The sequence below is a fragment of the Scylla paramamosain genome, unplaced genomic scaffold (assembly GCF_035594125.1).
Source record: "Scylla paramamosain isolate STU-SP2022 unplaced genomic scaffold, ASM3559412v1 Contig15, whole genome shotgun sequence".
Classification (NCBI taxonomy): domain Eukaryota; kingdom Metazoa; phylum Arthropoda; class Malacostraca; order Decapoda; family Portunidae; genus Scylla; species Scylla paramamosain.
The window spans coordinates 233,366-250,000 of record NW_026973680.1 but is presented as its reverse complement, the minus strand read 5'-3'; the positions used below and the strand labels follow the sequence as shown (position 1 = coordinate 250,000).

Genomic DNA, 16,635 nt, shown 5'->3' with positions numbered 1-16,635 from the left:
GTAAAGAAGGAATTAGAAGAACAAGAAAAACGGGAAGAAAATAAGACTAATAAAGCAAAAAGAGTGAGAAGAAAAAGGAAAACGCCAAAAGGAGGACAAGAAGAACGGGAAATAGGAAGAGGAGAAGAATGAAAATAAGCAAGAAATACGACAAGAAGGAAAAGGAAAAACGAGAAAAAACGAAAAGGAGAATTCAAAACAAAAATACAAGGAAGAGAAAAGAAAAACAAGGAAGATTAGAACGATTAAGAAAAATAGAAAAGGAAGAAAATAAAAACTAGAGAAGGAATAAGTGAAGGAATAGAAGAAGAGGGAGGAGGAGGAAGACACAGAAGGACAGGGAAGTGAATGAAAATGATGGTGAGAGAGGAGCGAAGGGGAAGAGTGAAGAGGAAGAGGGGAGTAAGGAACGGAAAGAGCGAAAAGGGAATAAAAGAAAATAGAAGAATTAAGGAATAATTGAGAAAATTCTTATGTCCTTATGCTTATGATGATAAAGCGAATAATTTTTGGTGGAAATGATGGAAATTATCAGAAAAAACAGCAAGAATAAAGATAATGACGTAGAAAATATATGTAAAGGTAATGGTGGTGGTGGTGGTGGTGGTGGTGGGTAGTGGTAGTAATAATGGTGGGTGGTGGTGATGGTGGTGGTGGTGCTAGTAGTAGTAGTAGTAGTAGTAGTAGTAGTAGTAGTAGGAGGAGTAGCAATAGTGGTAGTGGTAGTAATTAAGAGTGATATGATAAATAATAATGATAATGATGATAATAATGATAATAATATAACAAGTACAAACAACAACAACAACAACAACAACAAACAACAACAAACAACAACGACTACTACCACCACCACCACCACCACAACAACAACAACAACAGCAACAACAACAACTAAAACCCAGAACAATGATAAGGAAACGAAAAAAAAAAGAAAAAAAAGGAAAAATCCCTTCCTTTTTTCCTTCATAACTAGACGTCTCTATAAACGAACAAACAATGACAACAGAAAAAATAGTAACCGAATAATAGTAAACAAGAAGCAAGGAGCGAATGTAAAAGTAAGCCTACCCACTCGAAACATTAAAAAAAATAAATAAATAAAAAATACCAACTTTACGTCATCTGAGAAAACATATTTCATCAAGGAGCTTAAACGTTTCTTGCTTAAGTCTTTATTTAAGTTCGTTTTTTTTTACTTTTGACTGACGCTTGGCAAGATAACAGTATTTGAGAGAGAGAGAGAGAGTGAGAGAGTGAGAGAGAGAGATGAGAGAGAGAGAGAGAGAGAGAGAGAGAGAAGAGAACGTCAGCCACCCAGTAAATCATCCAGCAAGGTAGACAGAAAACAACCTGAAGATGTTATTTTAACAGAGAGAGAGAGAGAGAGAGAGAGAGAGAGAGAGTTTTCAGGCTAGATGAACACCGAAATGATCAAATTAATGGAGGGATGGATGGATGAATAGATGGAATGGATATAAAATTAAATTAATATAGATAAAAAAAAAATGGATAAAATATAGAAATGAACAGAAATACAAATAGATAAAGTACGTGAATAGGAAGATACAAAGTTAGATAGACGGATTAACTGACAGAGAGATAAACAGATAGATAGAGAGATAGATAGATAAGGAGAGAGAGAGAGAGAGAGAGAGAGAGAGAGAGAGAGAGAGAGAGAGAGAGAGAGAGAGAGAGAGAGAGAGAGAGAGAGAGCTAAATTGATACTTAAACAATTACTTTGATAAATAAAAAATAAAGAATATAGTTTGGCAGAAAATATTTAAGTGAGAAATATTTTATATATGAATATTGATCAGAATGTCCATAGGGAAAAAATAAACTCTTTTTTTCCAGTTTCCCGTTAGAATCTTGACACTGTTCACATTTTTTTTTCATTTCCCTTGTTTCTCTTTTGTTTTTTTTCCATTAATTTCACTTCTTGTTTTCCTTTTTTTCTGTTATTTTCTTATTCTGCCTTTTATTTTATTTTTTTCTGTTTTGTCTCTTTTTCCTTTTGTTATTTCCTCTTTTCTTCTCTTTTCCTTGTTTTGTTCTTTTACTTTTTTTATTTTTTTCGGCTTCTTTCTTTTAATTTTGCTTCTTTCTTTTTTTTTTTGCTTCTGATTTTTGCTTTTTAATTTTTCTTTTTTTTTTTTTTTTTATCTCCGCTTTGCTTCCCTTTTTCTTTCCCCTTTTGTCCTTTTGCTTTTCTTTCCATTTGTTCGGCTTCTTTCTTTTCACCCAGTCACCCAGTCACTCACTCACTCACGCACCCACTCACCCACTCGCTCACTCACTCACTCATTCACTCACGCAGCCACTCACCCACTCGCTCACTCAAACACCCAGTCATTCACTCTCTCACTCACTCACACAGGTAACAAAGAATCTGCAACCCAGTCCATGCAGGCACCAGTTAATTACGTCCGTCAGGCAGCGCGGGTCATGCGTCAGGGAGGGGCGTGAGGTGTGGGCGGCGTGAGGTGTGGGCGGCACATATTTAGTGGTGTCTCGGCCCGCGCCCTTCATTGAGCCCTTCTCTATTGACAGACCTGGCGGGGACTGGACGGAGGGAGGGACAGGTGGAGAGGAGGTAGGAGGGAAGGACCGGTGGGGGGAAGGAGGGAGGAGGGAGGTACAGTACAGATGGATGGAAGGAGCCATGGATGGGTGGAGGGAAGGAGGGAGGAGGGAGAGATAGGTGAAGGGAGGGAATGAGGGAGGAGGGAGAGAAAGATGAAGGGTAGGAGGGATGAGAGAGGGATATGTGGAGGGAAGGAAGGAGGAGGCAGAGATAGGTGGAGGGAAGAAGGGAGGAGAGGGGGAAAAATAGAGAGAAGTAGGAAGGAGGGATAGGTGAAGAGAACAAGGGAGGAGGGAGGAACATGTGGAGAAAAGGAGGGAGAAGGGAGGTATAGGTGGAGGGAAGGAGGGAGGAGGAAGAGTAAGAGGACGTTATCAAAATAACACATGGATAATTAACAAAACAATGAGAAAAGTGGAGGAAAGAAGGGAGGGAGGAAAGGATAGGTGGAGGGAAGGAGGGGGGGCGGGAGGGACAGGTGGAAAGGAGGAGGGAAACATCAGAGGAAGAGAGGAAATTTTTAAATACCACGTGAAAAATTAACGAAACTATTGGGGAGGTGGAGGGAAGGAGGGAGGGAGGGAGGGATAGGTGGAGGGAAGGAGGGAGGGAGGGAGGGATAGGTGGAGAGGAGGAAGAGGAAGGAAGCTCAGGTGGAGGGAACGGGGAGGGAGGAAAGAAGGATCAGACTTAAGGATGGAGGAAAATATGAGTGGAAGAGGAGAAAATCTGACATAACACGTAGAAAATGAATAAAACAATGAAAGAGGGAAGGAGTGAACGAGGGGACGAGGGAGGGAGAACCAGCGGTACAAGTCATCAAAGAATAATAACGATAACAAAAACAACGGTAATATTTAATCCAGGAAGTAAAACAAGACAACACATCAACACACACGCATTGTCATCGATCTATTGCAGTGCGCTTACCTGTCCCATCACCACGAGTGCTGTGTGTTTAGCGCTCACCTGCGATCATTAGGACAGCCACGCGCGCAAGGTCACGTGACGCACCGATTACTGAGGGCGGCCGCGGGCACAGGAGGCGAGTGATGTTGCTTGCCTTTATTCCATTTTGTGACGCGTAAAGTGACTGTGCGTGAGCGTGACGGCGTGCAGAGGTGCGTGAAGGTGTGTTGCATCACCTGTAGCAGCTTCATATTACTAAGGTGAGTGAGAGCAGAGTGAGTGTGTAGAGAAATTGAGTGAGGTAATGAGCGTCGGTTGCGTGGCTTAAAATTTTCGTATTTTGTGACGTGTGGTGTGAGAGTGAGTGCGTGCGTGAGTGTGACGCTGTGTGGAGGTACGTTTAGGTCTGCTTCATCAACTTTATTAACGTCACATGTCTAAGGTGAGTGAGAGGAGAGTAAGAGCGTTGAAAAGTTGATGAGGGGTGAGAGTGCAAGTCACGTGGTGTTAGTTTTTCTTAATTTGTGACGTGTGGTGTCAGAGTAGATGAGGCTGACGCTGTGTAGAGGTGCCTGTAGGTCTGCTTTATCTACTGTGGGCTCGTCACGTACGTAAGATTAGCGTGAAATGAGAGAGAGAGAGAGAGAGAGAGAGAGAGAGAGAGAGAGAGAGAGAGAGAGAGAGAGAGAGAGAGAGAGACGATCATAGTGTAGTTTAATTCCTCATTGTGACGCATACTGTACTTCGAGTGACGGTGGCGCAGCATGGGGGGGCGGTGAGAAAGTATAGCCATCTTAGCACCGAACCGTCACGTCTTTAGAGCGAGTGAGAGGCGAGGCAGAGCGGTGAGAAGCGAGTGGCAGTAGTGAGAGTTTTAAACCCTTGGGAGTGGGGGGGCGTGGGGGGGGGGTCGGAGTGATGGACGGCTGGGGCGCTTGTAATGTACAGAAGCTCTTGTCAAGAGTGAGAGTGTGTGTGTGTGTGTGTGTGTGTGTGTGTTAATGGAAGAAGTGTTGAGAGCGTTTGATAATTGTGTGATGCACGGTGTGTCCAGCGGCGCCTCTTATAAGTGGTGGTGGTGATGGTGGTGACTGGTGATGAGTGGTGGTGGTGGTGGTGGTGATGTGGGGGCTGGTTGTGGTGGTGATGGTGGTGGTGTTGATGTGATGACAGATAGTAGTGGTGATGATGGTGACTGGTTGTGGTAGTGATGGTGATAGTGATCAGGTATGGTGATGAGTGATGGTGGAATGGTGATGGTGGTGATGATTGGTAGTGGTGATGATTGATAGTGGTGATGATGGTGATGTGATGATTCCTAACTGCTGCTCCAGAAGGAAAAGGAGGAGGAGGAGGAAGAGAACAAAGTTAGAGAGGAGTAAGAAGATAGGAGGAGGAAGAGGTGGTGGTGAGAAGGAGGAGCAGGATATGAATTAGGAGGAGGAGGAGGAGGGAAACGATACAAGATGAGAACTCAAAGAGAAGAGGAAGAAGAGGAGGAGGAGAAAACGAGATGGAGAATATAGCACGGAGAGGAAAGGAAAAGGAGAAGAGAATACGGTGGGGAGGAGGAGGAGGAGAAGGAGGAGGAGGAAGAGTTATTTGGGGAAAGGGGAAGGAGAAATCAGGTGTACAAGTTTAGAGGAAGATGGAGCCGTGTAGGGATATTTGGGGAGGAGGAGGAGGAAGAAGAGAAGGAGGAGGAGGAGGAGGAGGAGGAGGAGGAGGAGGAGGAGGGCAGATAAGTTTAGGGTGTTGGTGGTGGTGTGCGGTGTTGTGTGGTGTGACGAGACGAGGCGAGAAGGGGAAGGGGAGGAGGAGGAGGAGGAGGAGGAGGAGGGGGAAGAGGAGGAGGAGGAGGAGAAGACAAGGGCACTAGGCTTTGATTTTAGAGTTGAGGAATAAGGCAGTTGATTCCAAGTGGGCGGTTCGTTAGTTATGGGTCCGTGCTGCTTAGTGGGGCGTGGGTGTGGGGGAGGGGAGGAAACATAGGCGTTCTGGGACTGTGGGGGCTGCAAGAAGGGCGGTAATGGCTGGGGGGCTGAGGTGGACATGGGCGGCGCTGGGTCAATGGGGCAATAGGATGGCAGATTGATGGTTTAATGGAGGGTGGGCAGGCTGCTGGGTGTGCTGAGGGAAGGGGTGAAGGGCTGAAGAAAGAGTGATGGGGTGAAGGGGTGAAGAAAGGGTGATGGGGTGAAGAGGTGGCCTGCTAAAGGGATATTAGGCTGTATTGTTCTAGGAAGGTGAGTGAGGGCGACTGGGATGAGTGGGAAGGTGACTGGGGTGATGAGTGGAAAGGTACTGGGGTGATGACTGGGAAGGTACTGGGGTTACTTTGGGGGCGATAAGCGGGGAGGTACTGGTGAGGTGATGGCTCGGGAGGTGATGGCGAGGTGATGGCTGGAGCTGGTGGGGTGACAGTTACAAAACAGTGACAAAGAAACACTTGACATGGGAAGGAAAATACGTGGAGGTGCAGCGTAACAGAAAACGCGACTAAGAAAGGAAATAAAAGGGATACGTGAATAAAGATAACCGGAACTCATTCCTTTAACATATAAAAAAGAAAAACACGTTACTTAAAGAAAAAACAGAACTCACTCCATTAATGTAATAAAGAAGAAAAACACGTTACTTAAAGAAAAGAAAACAGAACTCACTCCATTAATGTAATAAAGAAGAAAAACATGTTACTTAAAGAAAAGAAAACAGAACTCACTCCATTAATGTAATAAAGAAGAAAAACACGTTACTTAAAGAAGAGAAAACAGAACTCACTCCATTAATGTAATAAAGAAAAACACGTTACTTAAAGAACAGAAAACAGAACTCACTCCATTAATGGCCCTTCCAAAACGTCACTGGAGGCACTGCAGGTAAGATGATACTGGTGTTGCATGCTTCAGCACAGGGGCTGGCTGTTGTGGAAATTGTCAGGGAGCCCTTTCCCTGACCTTATTATCTTACATTCTTCGCATATACGAGTACCTTTAGATGCATATAAAACGTAACTTTAAGGCGAGGAAGAAGTGCCCCTGCCCTTCAGGGGGTCCAGGGGATGGGCGAAGGCCCCCCCAGAGATTAGGTTAGTCACCGTACACTTTTATAAGAAACATTACCTAATCTAACATAACCACAGGGGCTAGACCCACCCTTAACCCGTACGCTTCGGGCGACGGGAATTCCCGCTCGGGTAGGGTGGCGGGAGTTCCCGTCCTCTGCTGTCCCGCCAAGATTTGTACTCCCGTGACGTAATTATTATTTCCTGTGGTTGATGGCATCCCTGCCCTACGTTTCACGCAACTTCCCGTTCCCAGAGCACTACAGACCACTATGGCGGACAGATAATTATGCTGATAATGATTTCCCTGTGTCTGGATGCGTGGAGGAAGGGAGCGCGCCAGCGGGCCCCAGTTCCTCTACCCCTATAATCAGGGAGCGCACTAAGCCACCGCATGTGGTAAATATGAATAACAGTGGTATCCTAAGAGCCTTGTTCGATGAGACGCTTTCTCCTTTGGAAAGCGGTGAGTCAGGGTCTGAGGAGTCGGTAGATGAATTAGAACAGATTGGGGCAGAATCTGTTTCTGTGGCATCTGTTCAGAACACACTGCCTCGCATCACCACGTCACAGTCTTTTCCTGCCTTCCCAGTCACATCTGACGATGAAAGTGACGAAGGGCATGTTGATGATCCGGGGAGGGAAAATGAGTCAAGAAGCGAGACAAAGGCTGAGCGTTGTGTGGCTCCAAACCGTCGTTGCCGCTCGCCCTGCCATCAGACAACCTCCCCCACACCTTCGTCCTCCACACACTCATCACCAACACCTTCATCCTCCACACCCTCATTACCCACACATCCATCGTCTGCTTTCACCGCATCACACCCTTCACCACCTCGACGTAAGACCGCACGAGGACGTGTCCTTGGGGCTCGGCGTGGTATCAGGGGGTGGCCGACGTGGTGCCCGTCGTGGAGTTCATGACGCTCGTGGTATGCAACCACAGCAGGTCCGTCATGATCTTTTTGACTTTGTGTGGGAGGACGGGGAGAACTTTGATTCTGAGCCTCTAGTTTTTGACAACAGTGAGGCAGGTGTACAAGCGGAATTTCCCTGCACTGCCACGTCGAGTGTGTTGCAGTTCTTCACTGCCTTTTTTGACCTAGCAGTGATGCAGTACCTGGTATGGGAGATAAACTGCTTCAGAGAGATCAGTGTTAGATGGTTAGCACCTTTGAAAGTCCCCAAGGAGTCAAAGATGAAAGCATGGACGGATGTGTCTGTTGAGGAACTGTACGTGTGGTTTGCTCTCACCATGCTCATGCCCCACGTCAAGAAACATGTTCTTCAGGACTACTGGATCGTTGGTGACCTCATATCCACGCCGTCATTTGGAAAATGGATGCCAAGGGACCGGTATCTCCTCATTCTTCGGTACCTTCACTTCACCAACAATTATGGACCGAAACCAATTGACAGGCTGTGGAAAGTGAGGTCGATCCTGGAGATGATTCGTGGGAAAATGCAAACGTTTTTCATTCCCTTCCAGAAAGTGGTTATCGATGAATCGCTAGTTCTGTTCCGGGGGCGTTTGTCCTTCATCCAGTACATCCCGTCAAAGCGGCATCGTTTTGGCATAAAGTTTTTTGTCATCTGCGACTGCCAAACTGGTTATGTACTGGATTTCTTGGTTTACTCAGGGGCAGATATTGACATTCCTTCCAATGACCCCCACGGGTTTTCGGGTGCAGTTGTGAAGGCTCTAATGGAGAACTACTTCAATAAAAATCACATACTGTACACTGATAACTATTACACATCTCCAGCCCTGAGCCACTACCTCCTGGGACAGAAGACCGGATCCTGTGGCACCGTTCGTGCCAATCGCAAACACTGGCCAGCATTCCCTTCCGGGACCAGGAAGGGAGACATCATAAGAAAGAAGTCTGGGAAAATGCTGGCCCTACACTGGCACGACAAAAGAAAGGTCAACATGATCACGACCATTCACCAGGGTGCCATGGTAGATTCCTGCAAGAAAGAACGCGGTACAGGTAATGTTGTGTACAAGCCTGATGCCGTGGTGGATTACAATATCAACATGAGGCTTGTTGATAAGTCGGACATGATGGTGGGCGAGATTGACTGCCTAAGGAAGTGCTGCAAATGGTACAAAAAAGCGTTCCTCCACCTCCTTGATATTACTGTCCTGAATGCCTATATACTTTACCAGCATCTGACCAAGAAAACGACATCACTGCGGGAGTTTGAGAAAGAGCTGGTGAAGCAGATCCTGGAGCATTACGGTACTGTTCAGGCCTCATGTTCACGGAGACATATCCCTGACCGTCAGGTCGATAGGCTGAAGGCCTGGGAGTGGATGTCGCGTCACAAATTGGCGCTCCTCCCACACCTGCCATCAGGGCGTAAGGGGTCCAGGCGCTGTCATGTTTGTGCTAACACAACACGAAAGGCACCAGCACGTAAGGAGACCCAGTACTGGTGTCTTGAGTGTAAAGTACCATTGTGTCCTGGATGTTATTCGGACTACCATTCCCTGGAAAATTTCTAAGAATGAGGAATGAACTTGTACATAGTGTCTAATAATATTTTGTGTATAAAAGGGCAGAAACAGCAGTAAGCTTTAGAGGGTGTTATTTGTGTGCAGTACATAAGTATATTTCTGTTTATGAAAGCATTTCTTATACATATGAAAGCAGAAAAGTCATTCAGTTTTGTTAGGAGTTATTTTTATGTAAGCTACAAACCTGCGTAATATGTAGCCTAACGAGTGTATATACTTCATAATTGTATTGGGTTTATGGAAGTTTTTTTTGGGTGCATATAATAGCAGAAAAACACTTTCAGTTTCGAAAGGAGTTAATTTTATGGGCGTCAAACATGCGTAATGTGTAACCTAATATGAATAAACATGTAGTGCCTAATAATATTTTGTGTCTTGTATACAAAGACATAAATGGCACCCAGTTTTATAGGGTGTTATTTGCATGCAGTATATAATTATATTTCTGTTTATGAAATAATTTCTTGTACATATAAAGGCAGAAAACTCATTCAGTTTTGTAAGGAGTTATTTGTATGTATGCTACACATACGTAATATATAGCCTAATATGTTTATATATTCCATAATTTTACTGTGTTTATGATTTTTTTTGTGCATATAATGTCAAAACACACATTCAGTTTCGTAAGGAGTTATTTATATGAGTGTCAAACCTGCGTAATATGTAGCCTAATGAGTGTATATATTCGATAATTGTACTGTGTTTATGAAAGTTTTTTTTTTCATATGATGACCAAAAAAAAAAAAAAAAGTTTCGCAAGGAGTTATGTATATGAGCATCAAACCTGCGTAATATGTAGCCTAATGTGAATAATCGCGCTGGTATGAGAGAATGCATGCTGTGTACGTGGTGGCGCGGGGAGAGGGAGACCCAGGCCAAGGTCAACAGCACCCGCACGAACAAGTGCGCTCGGCTTGGCCAAAAGTAGCACCTCTTCCCAACATCATATCTCTGCCGGGCTGCAACCTAGACAAATTCAATTTATTTCATCGTGAAGAGGAAGGATTGGCGGTGAGATAACACTAAAAACTACTATGTTTTCGTTTGAAATTACCCCACAGGGTACTGATGAAGAACACCTATTTTTCTGAAATTTATCAATACTGCTCGCGCGCTGAGAGGACAATAGTCCTCTAGCCCGAGGTCTATGGGTTAAGGACACTAATATAAATTAGCATAACCTGTGGAACACCCGTGAAGGATGGGGGCACATTCACATATATGTTTCAGGTTTATCAAGAGGTACTCGTATATGTGAAAGAATGGAGGAGGATAGACGTGTAATAAGGACAAGAGAGGACTCCAAACAATTACCACTACTTTTTGTTGAAACAAATTGCACAATATCCTATAAATATCTTTGTAGGTGAATAAACTGATTTTCAGTGTGGTGAATAATATTTAGGTGTGGCTGACTTTCAAGGATAAAAGGCATAAAAGTCAACCTGCTGCATGCCATAGTTTATAAAGTTGTAATCCAGTGTTAGGAACGTGCCAAGATTAGTTCCTAGTGCCAAAATATGTGAGTGCATAATTGATAAGGAGGGATGAGGGATGATGCTAACCTTACCAAACCTGCCGTCAAGCACCCCTGGGGCTGTCCCTTCCTCACCCACCGCATTATTATTCATGTGTACAAATATTTCTAGACTTGTATGTTTATTTCTGACATGTTTCTAACACTGTCTTGAGGATAACTTAATTTACTAGACTGCTGGCAAAAAAAAATTGACAGCAGATGTAATGTGTGCGTGGATACGGCTGCACTCATGGAAACAACACTGCATTACATCTACAAGGATCACATTACATTTCTGCTGCTGTTTTTTTTTTTTTTTTTCTTACAGCAGAAGGATGTATCTTATTCAAAATAAATAAATAAACAAAATGAAAACTAATGGCTTATAATCTGCTTTCAGGACCTATGCAAGCAAGTGTCAGCAGGGTCTTCAAGTGTGTGTGTGCACCGTGTTGAGTGATAAGTCGGTGCAGGAAATCAAGATGCCTCCAACACACCTTGATCAAAGGAGAACTGCACACCAGTTCTTCAGGATTAAAAATTTCTTAAGGGTTATTGGGGCCATTGATGGTAAGATTAACAATAATGTATTTTGTTTTAAATTTAGTGCTATTGTTATAGTCTATCACTTCATCGGTGTTTACTTTGAGTGAAAGGTATCTCACAGCCTCAAGTTCCTGTTAAGCATTAAAAAGTTTTCATATTTTATGTATACTGTGTCCATATCCAATGCAGGTGGTATATATATATATATATATATATATATATATATATATATATATATATATATATATATATATATATATATATATATATATATATATATATATATATATATATATATATTAATGATGGATATATGTAGCTACTGTGTAACATGATCATCATGTAATAGTTTCTTTTGTGTGCACAGGCAGCCACATTGCCATGAAGGGCCAAAGTGTGGATGAGGCCCTCTACTTGAACTGGAAAAGGTATCACTCCCTCTGAACATCCAACTTGTTTGTGATGCAAGTGGAGTGATCCTCAGCTACTGCTCCAGATTGCCAGGTATATAGCATTATTGCATCACATGTTTACCCAACCATGTATTTTATTGATTTTCATGTGACTGCACATGGTTACTGGTGTTGCATAGGAAAACATAGTGTGATAAGCCTTGACATTAGTTATAAATGAACACTTGATATACTCCTTTGTAAGTAATGAATCCTCTTGTAGTATGAAATCTCACTTTTCACAGGTGCCTGCACTCTTGTGGAGGTGGCTTGCAGTACAGAACCATCAAGTGTGTCAAAATAATTAATGCTTGCCTGCTCCTACACAACTGCTGCATCAAGTTCCTGATGACGTATGTACTTGTCACTATTTTTCTTTTTCTTTTTCTTTTTTTTTTTTATGTAGGAAGGACACTGGCCAAGGGCAACAAAAATCTAATAAAAAAAAAAAATGCCCACTGAAATGCCAGTCCCATAAAAGGGTCAAAGCAGTGGTCAAAAATTGATGAATAAGTGTCTTGAAACCTCCCTCTTGAAGGAATTCAAGTCATAGGAAGGTGGAAATACAGAAGCAGGCAGGGAGTTCCAGAGTTTACCAGAGAAAGGGATGAATGATTGAGAATACTGGTTAACTCTTGCGTTAGAGAGGTGGACAGAATAAGGGTGAGAGAAAGAAGAATGTCTTGTGCAGCGAGGCCATGGAAGGAGGAGAGGCATTCAGTTAGCAAGATCAGACAGAAGAGCAGCTAGCATGAAAATAGCGGTAGAAGACAGCTAGATATGCAACATTGTGGCAGTGAGAGAGAGGCTGAAGACAGTCAGTTAGAGGAGAGGAGTTGATGAGATGAAAAGCTTTTGATTCCACCCTGTCTAGAAGAGCAGTATGAGTGGAACCTCCCCAGACATGTGAAGCATACTCCATACATGGACGTATAAGGCCCTTGTACAGAGTTAGCAGCTGGGGGGTGAGAAAAACTGGCGGAGACGTCTCAGAACTTCATAGAAGCTGTTTTAGCTAGAGATGAGATGTGAAGTTTCCAGTTCAGATTATAAGTAAAGGACAGACCGAGGATGTTCAGTGTAGAAGAGGGGGACAGTTGAGTGTCATTGAAGAAGAGGGGATAGTTGTCTGGAAGGTTGTGTTGAGTTGATAGATGGAGGAATTGAGTTTTTGAGGCATTGAACAATACCAAGTTTGCTCTGCCCCAATCAGAAATTTTAGAAAGATCAGAAGACAAGCGTTCTGTGGCTTCCCTGCATGATATGTTTACCTCCTGAAGGGTTGGACGTCTATGAAAAGACGTGGAAAAGTGCAGGGTGGTATCATCAGCGTAGGATTGGATAGGACAAGAAGTTTGGTTTAGAAGATCATTAATGAATAATAAGAGAGTGGGTGACAGGACAGAACCCTGAGGAACACCACTGTTAATAGATTTAGGAGAAGAACAGTGACCGTCTACCACAGCAGCAATAGAACAGTCAGAAAGGAAACTTGAGATGAAGTTACAGAGAGAAGGATAGAAACCGTAGGAGGGTAGTTTGGAAATCGAAGCTTTGTGCCAGACTCTATCAAAAGCTTTTGATATGTCCAAGGCAACAGCAAAAGTTTCACCAAAATCTCTAAAAGAGGATGACCAAGACTCAGTAAGGAAAGCCAGAAGATCACCAGTAGAGTAGCCTTGACGGAACCCATACTGGCGATCAGATAGAAGATTGTGAAGTGATAGATGTTTAAGAATCTTCCTGTTGAGGATAGATTAAAAAGTTTAGATAGGCAGGAAATTAAAGCAATAGAGCGGTAGTTTGAGGGATTAGAACGGTCACCCTTTTTAGGAACAGATTGAATGTAGGCAAACTTCCAGCAAGAAGGAAAGGTAGATGTTGACAGACAGAGCTGAAAGAGTTTGACTAGGCAAGGTGCAAGCACGGAGGCACAGTTTCTGAGAACAATAGGAGGGACCCCATCAGGTCCATAAGCCTTCCGAGGGTTTAGGCCAGCGAGGGCATGGAAAACAGGTAGTAGTTGACAGGATATATCCGTATCATGGACATTAGATTTAACCGAGTACAGTCATGAATGTTCTTACATTTGTTAGGGTAATGAAATTTGTGTTTTTTTTTCCTACAAAGATGTCTGAAAGTCATTATGGTTTGGGCTAGTTTTAGATCATCAAAATGCTAAATGTCAAACTACATGACTATTCCTCTCATACAATATAAACTTTAAACAAATGGAACAGTTAGGTTCCAGTCCTTAGACCTCTCAGACCCTCACAAAAGTCTGCTTACAGCTACCACCTCTTGAGGATGAAGCAGTGCCCCATGCCGATACCAACCCTGCCGTGCTGTAGAGGGATCATTGTGCTCCAGGCAGAATTGTGTAGCAAGAAATCATACAAAACTTCTTCCACCAATGCAGTAAGGAAGTGAGGTCAGTAATCATGTAATGAGTGAAATAATGGTTTTCCATGTATCACAGCATACTAAATGAAAGAGATCAGTGCACCATTTAAATTCAGCAAACACTTAAGTGGCTTGCTAGTATAAGGTATGAATAACACAAATAGATAAAAAAAATGCTGTAGATTTATTTAAAAATAAAATAATATTACCAGTTACCAAAGTCTTTGCAAGAATAAGAAAAATATAACATATATGAGTATAGTTCACATCCTGAAAAAAAAAAAAAAAGTAAATAAACATATTTGTAGAAATGGCCACCAGCAGGTCACCACAAAACACTAATCTTATTTTTGTACTTTAAGTAACACAGAAGCATTGTAGGTATCACAGTGAAGTTTGGTATTATATTGCACTAACATTAACATGCTGCTCGAGGTTAATGATAGAATTGCTATAACTAATTCTACAGAAAAGAAATATAACTTAATATAACTTAATTTCATAACTTAGTGTTATAACTTAATAACTTAATAAAGGTAAACTTAATAAAGGTAAACATTAAAATGCTATAAATTATTGGTGGGTGGTGTTGGCATTAATGAAGTGCTCAGTAAGTGTTACCAGCTGCTGCAGTGAATGCACAATGTTCCTCTGCACTTCAACAGATTGTCAAAGTGCCTGGGACATGTTTTGTACAGCCAGCTGCACCATCACCAGCTCGTCCAAGCTCAGACTAATCTGCTGTTGGGTTTCCTGTGCTTGAGAGAGAACTTCTGAGTGAGTCTGAGTGGCCACCTGCAGTACAGTTCAGAAGCAAACATGACTTTACACCACAAGTTACAAATTAAGTGGTATTTTAAGTTACATGTCATGCTGTGTCCTTTTACCTCATTTGCTCCTTGGACCTTTCTGCTATACAGTACCCAGGGTGGTGGTGTGATGCACTTATGGAATCAACACTTTATATGCCTCAGAGATGTATTCCTCAAAAAAAAAAATTAATTAATTAAAAAAAAAAGGTCAAAATAGCAAGAACAACAGACTTAGTGGCAGGAGTTGTATAATCAGTGTTCATTGTACTGGAGGACACAACTGAATACATGTTAACATGTTATTCACCATTGCATGTAGTCATCTATAACGTGGATAATTTGAACAAAGATGTTCTCATTCAGTGCAGATGACACAGCATTGTCAAATCCAGAGGCCCCTGTGGACCCAGCAACACCAGCAGAAGAGGGTTGGATGGCTCCAACACTACTGCTGGTTGTGGTCTACTACTACGGCTGTGGTCCTTCTAGAGGCCCTGACACTTCTGAAAAAAAAAAAAAAAAAAAAACTGCTGTCATTACTGCAGGTAGAGAATAAGCTGGTATTCTTTGAGTGATGTTTTTATTGACTAATTTTTCTTTTAATTAGCAGTCAACCTAGTCATGTCTGTGTCTATCACACAGTTTTGCTGAGTTGATGAGCAAATGTGCAGATATCTACATTCATGAAGATGAGTGTTGGACATGACGCTGCCAACCCCATGGAAGATGATGCTGTAACACAATTATTGTTACATTACAGTATTGCACTGAAAAACAGCATTAATTTACAAAATGTAATTTGACCTTTGTTAGTTTACTTATGCAGTGTGGCGCCATCACTTTCAGGGTATGGCAGTCCTGCAAATGCTGTGTGAGGCAACATCCACAGCATGACCAACTCCACAGCAGTGTGTGTTGTCTCATCTGGAGGCCCCCACCTGCATGGATATGAATGTTGCAATTATCACCCACTTAGAAGTTCACATGTAAAGCCAAATCAACTTGGTGTATCATGAATGCATTAGAGCACAATAATGTTATCTAGCACTGCAGTGGTCACTGTCTCAGACCTGACTGCCAGAGGTACTGTACATACTCCTATTTATAATCCATTGCTTAGTTGGTTCTTGATTATGTTTATTGACTATATGAGTAAATTTTGTAACAGCACCAATAATTAAATACATATACACAAGAACAAACTTCTTTTTATACAACTGCAGGGGTTTTAAGCACTGCTAACAATCACCTAACCTAACTAATCTAAACATAACTTAACCCTCCTTCCTCAACAAAGTAAAATCAATATTCAAGAAATAAAATTTAATACAGCAGTTTGTGTCCCAAAGGCTGACCAGAAAGAAACATTTTTTTTCTCAATATGTAACAAAGTCATACAGAGGAATTTGTTCATATTACTCAAAACAATGTTCAGCAATGCCCAAAACATCAGTTAATTAAATTCCATGAGCAATTAGGTCAAGACAAAATATGAATCAAATATGGTAGTGTGGGTAAATTTTTACTCTTTCATCTGTTTATCTTTTCCACATGAAACTATTTGCTTTTTGTTATTTTTGGCCTACACTGAATTAGTATGTTAATCAAACCTGATGTAACCTTACCAAAGTAATCTAACAAAACCAAAATAATATAACCTAACCTAACCTAACCTCAAATATCTAAAATAACCTTGCTTCTCTAAAAAAAAAAAAATAAGTACATGTAGCTGTTTAACAATTGCTGTCATTATCATAATTAATTTGCAGTTGGTATGTGTGGGGTTCAAATTAGTCTGGAATGACAAAATGTATCT

At 42.1% G+C, this 16,635-nt stretch overlaps 1 protein-coding gene across 9 annotated transcripts in view; it reads left to right on the top strand.

The window, feature by feature from the left end:
- LOC135097243 (putative nuclease HARBI1) overlaps nucleotides 1-16,188 on the top strand; it is a 63,036-nt gene extending 46,848 nt beyond the window's left edge. For 2 of the 9 annotated variants that reach the window (XR_010265496.1, XR_010265497.1), the window contains 7 exons: nucleotides 11,007-11,176; nucleotides 11,520-11,656; nucleotides 11,850-11,957; nucleotides 13,896-14,035; nucleotides 14,673-14,784; nucleotides 15,183-15,364; nucleotides 15,666-16,188. Coding sequence is in view for 4 of the 9 variants with exons in the window: in XM_063999040.1 (XP_063855110.1) it covers nucleotides 6,341-6,375; nucleotides 11,007-11,176; nucleotides 11,520-11,596 (282 nt within the window). In the remaining 5 variants the exon portion in view is untranslated. Of the gene's footprint in view, nucleotides 1-3,328; nucleotides 3,757-5,798; nucleotides 6,376-9,855; nucleotides 10,099-11,006; nucleotides 11,177-11,519; nucleotides 11,657-11,849; nucleotides 11,958-13,895; nucleotides 14,036-14,672; nucleotides 14,785-15,182; nucleotides 15,365-15,665 lie in introns of those variants that run through there. The other 7 variants (XR_010265495.1, XM_063999040.1, XM_063999039.1 and 4 more) reach the window with 7 other exon arrangements.
- Nucleotides 16,189-16,635: the final 447 nt, after the last annotated feature.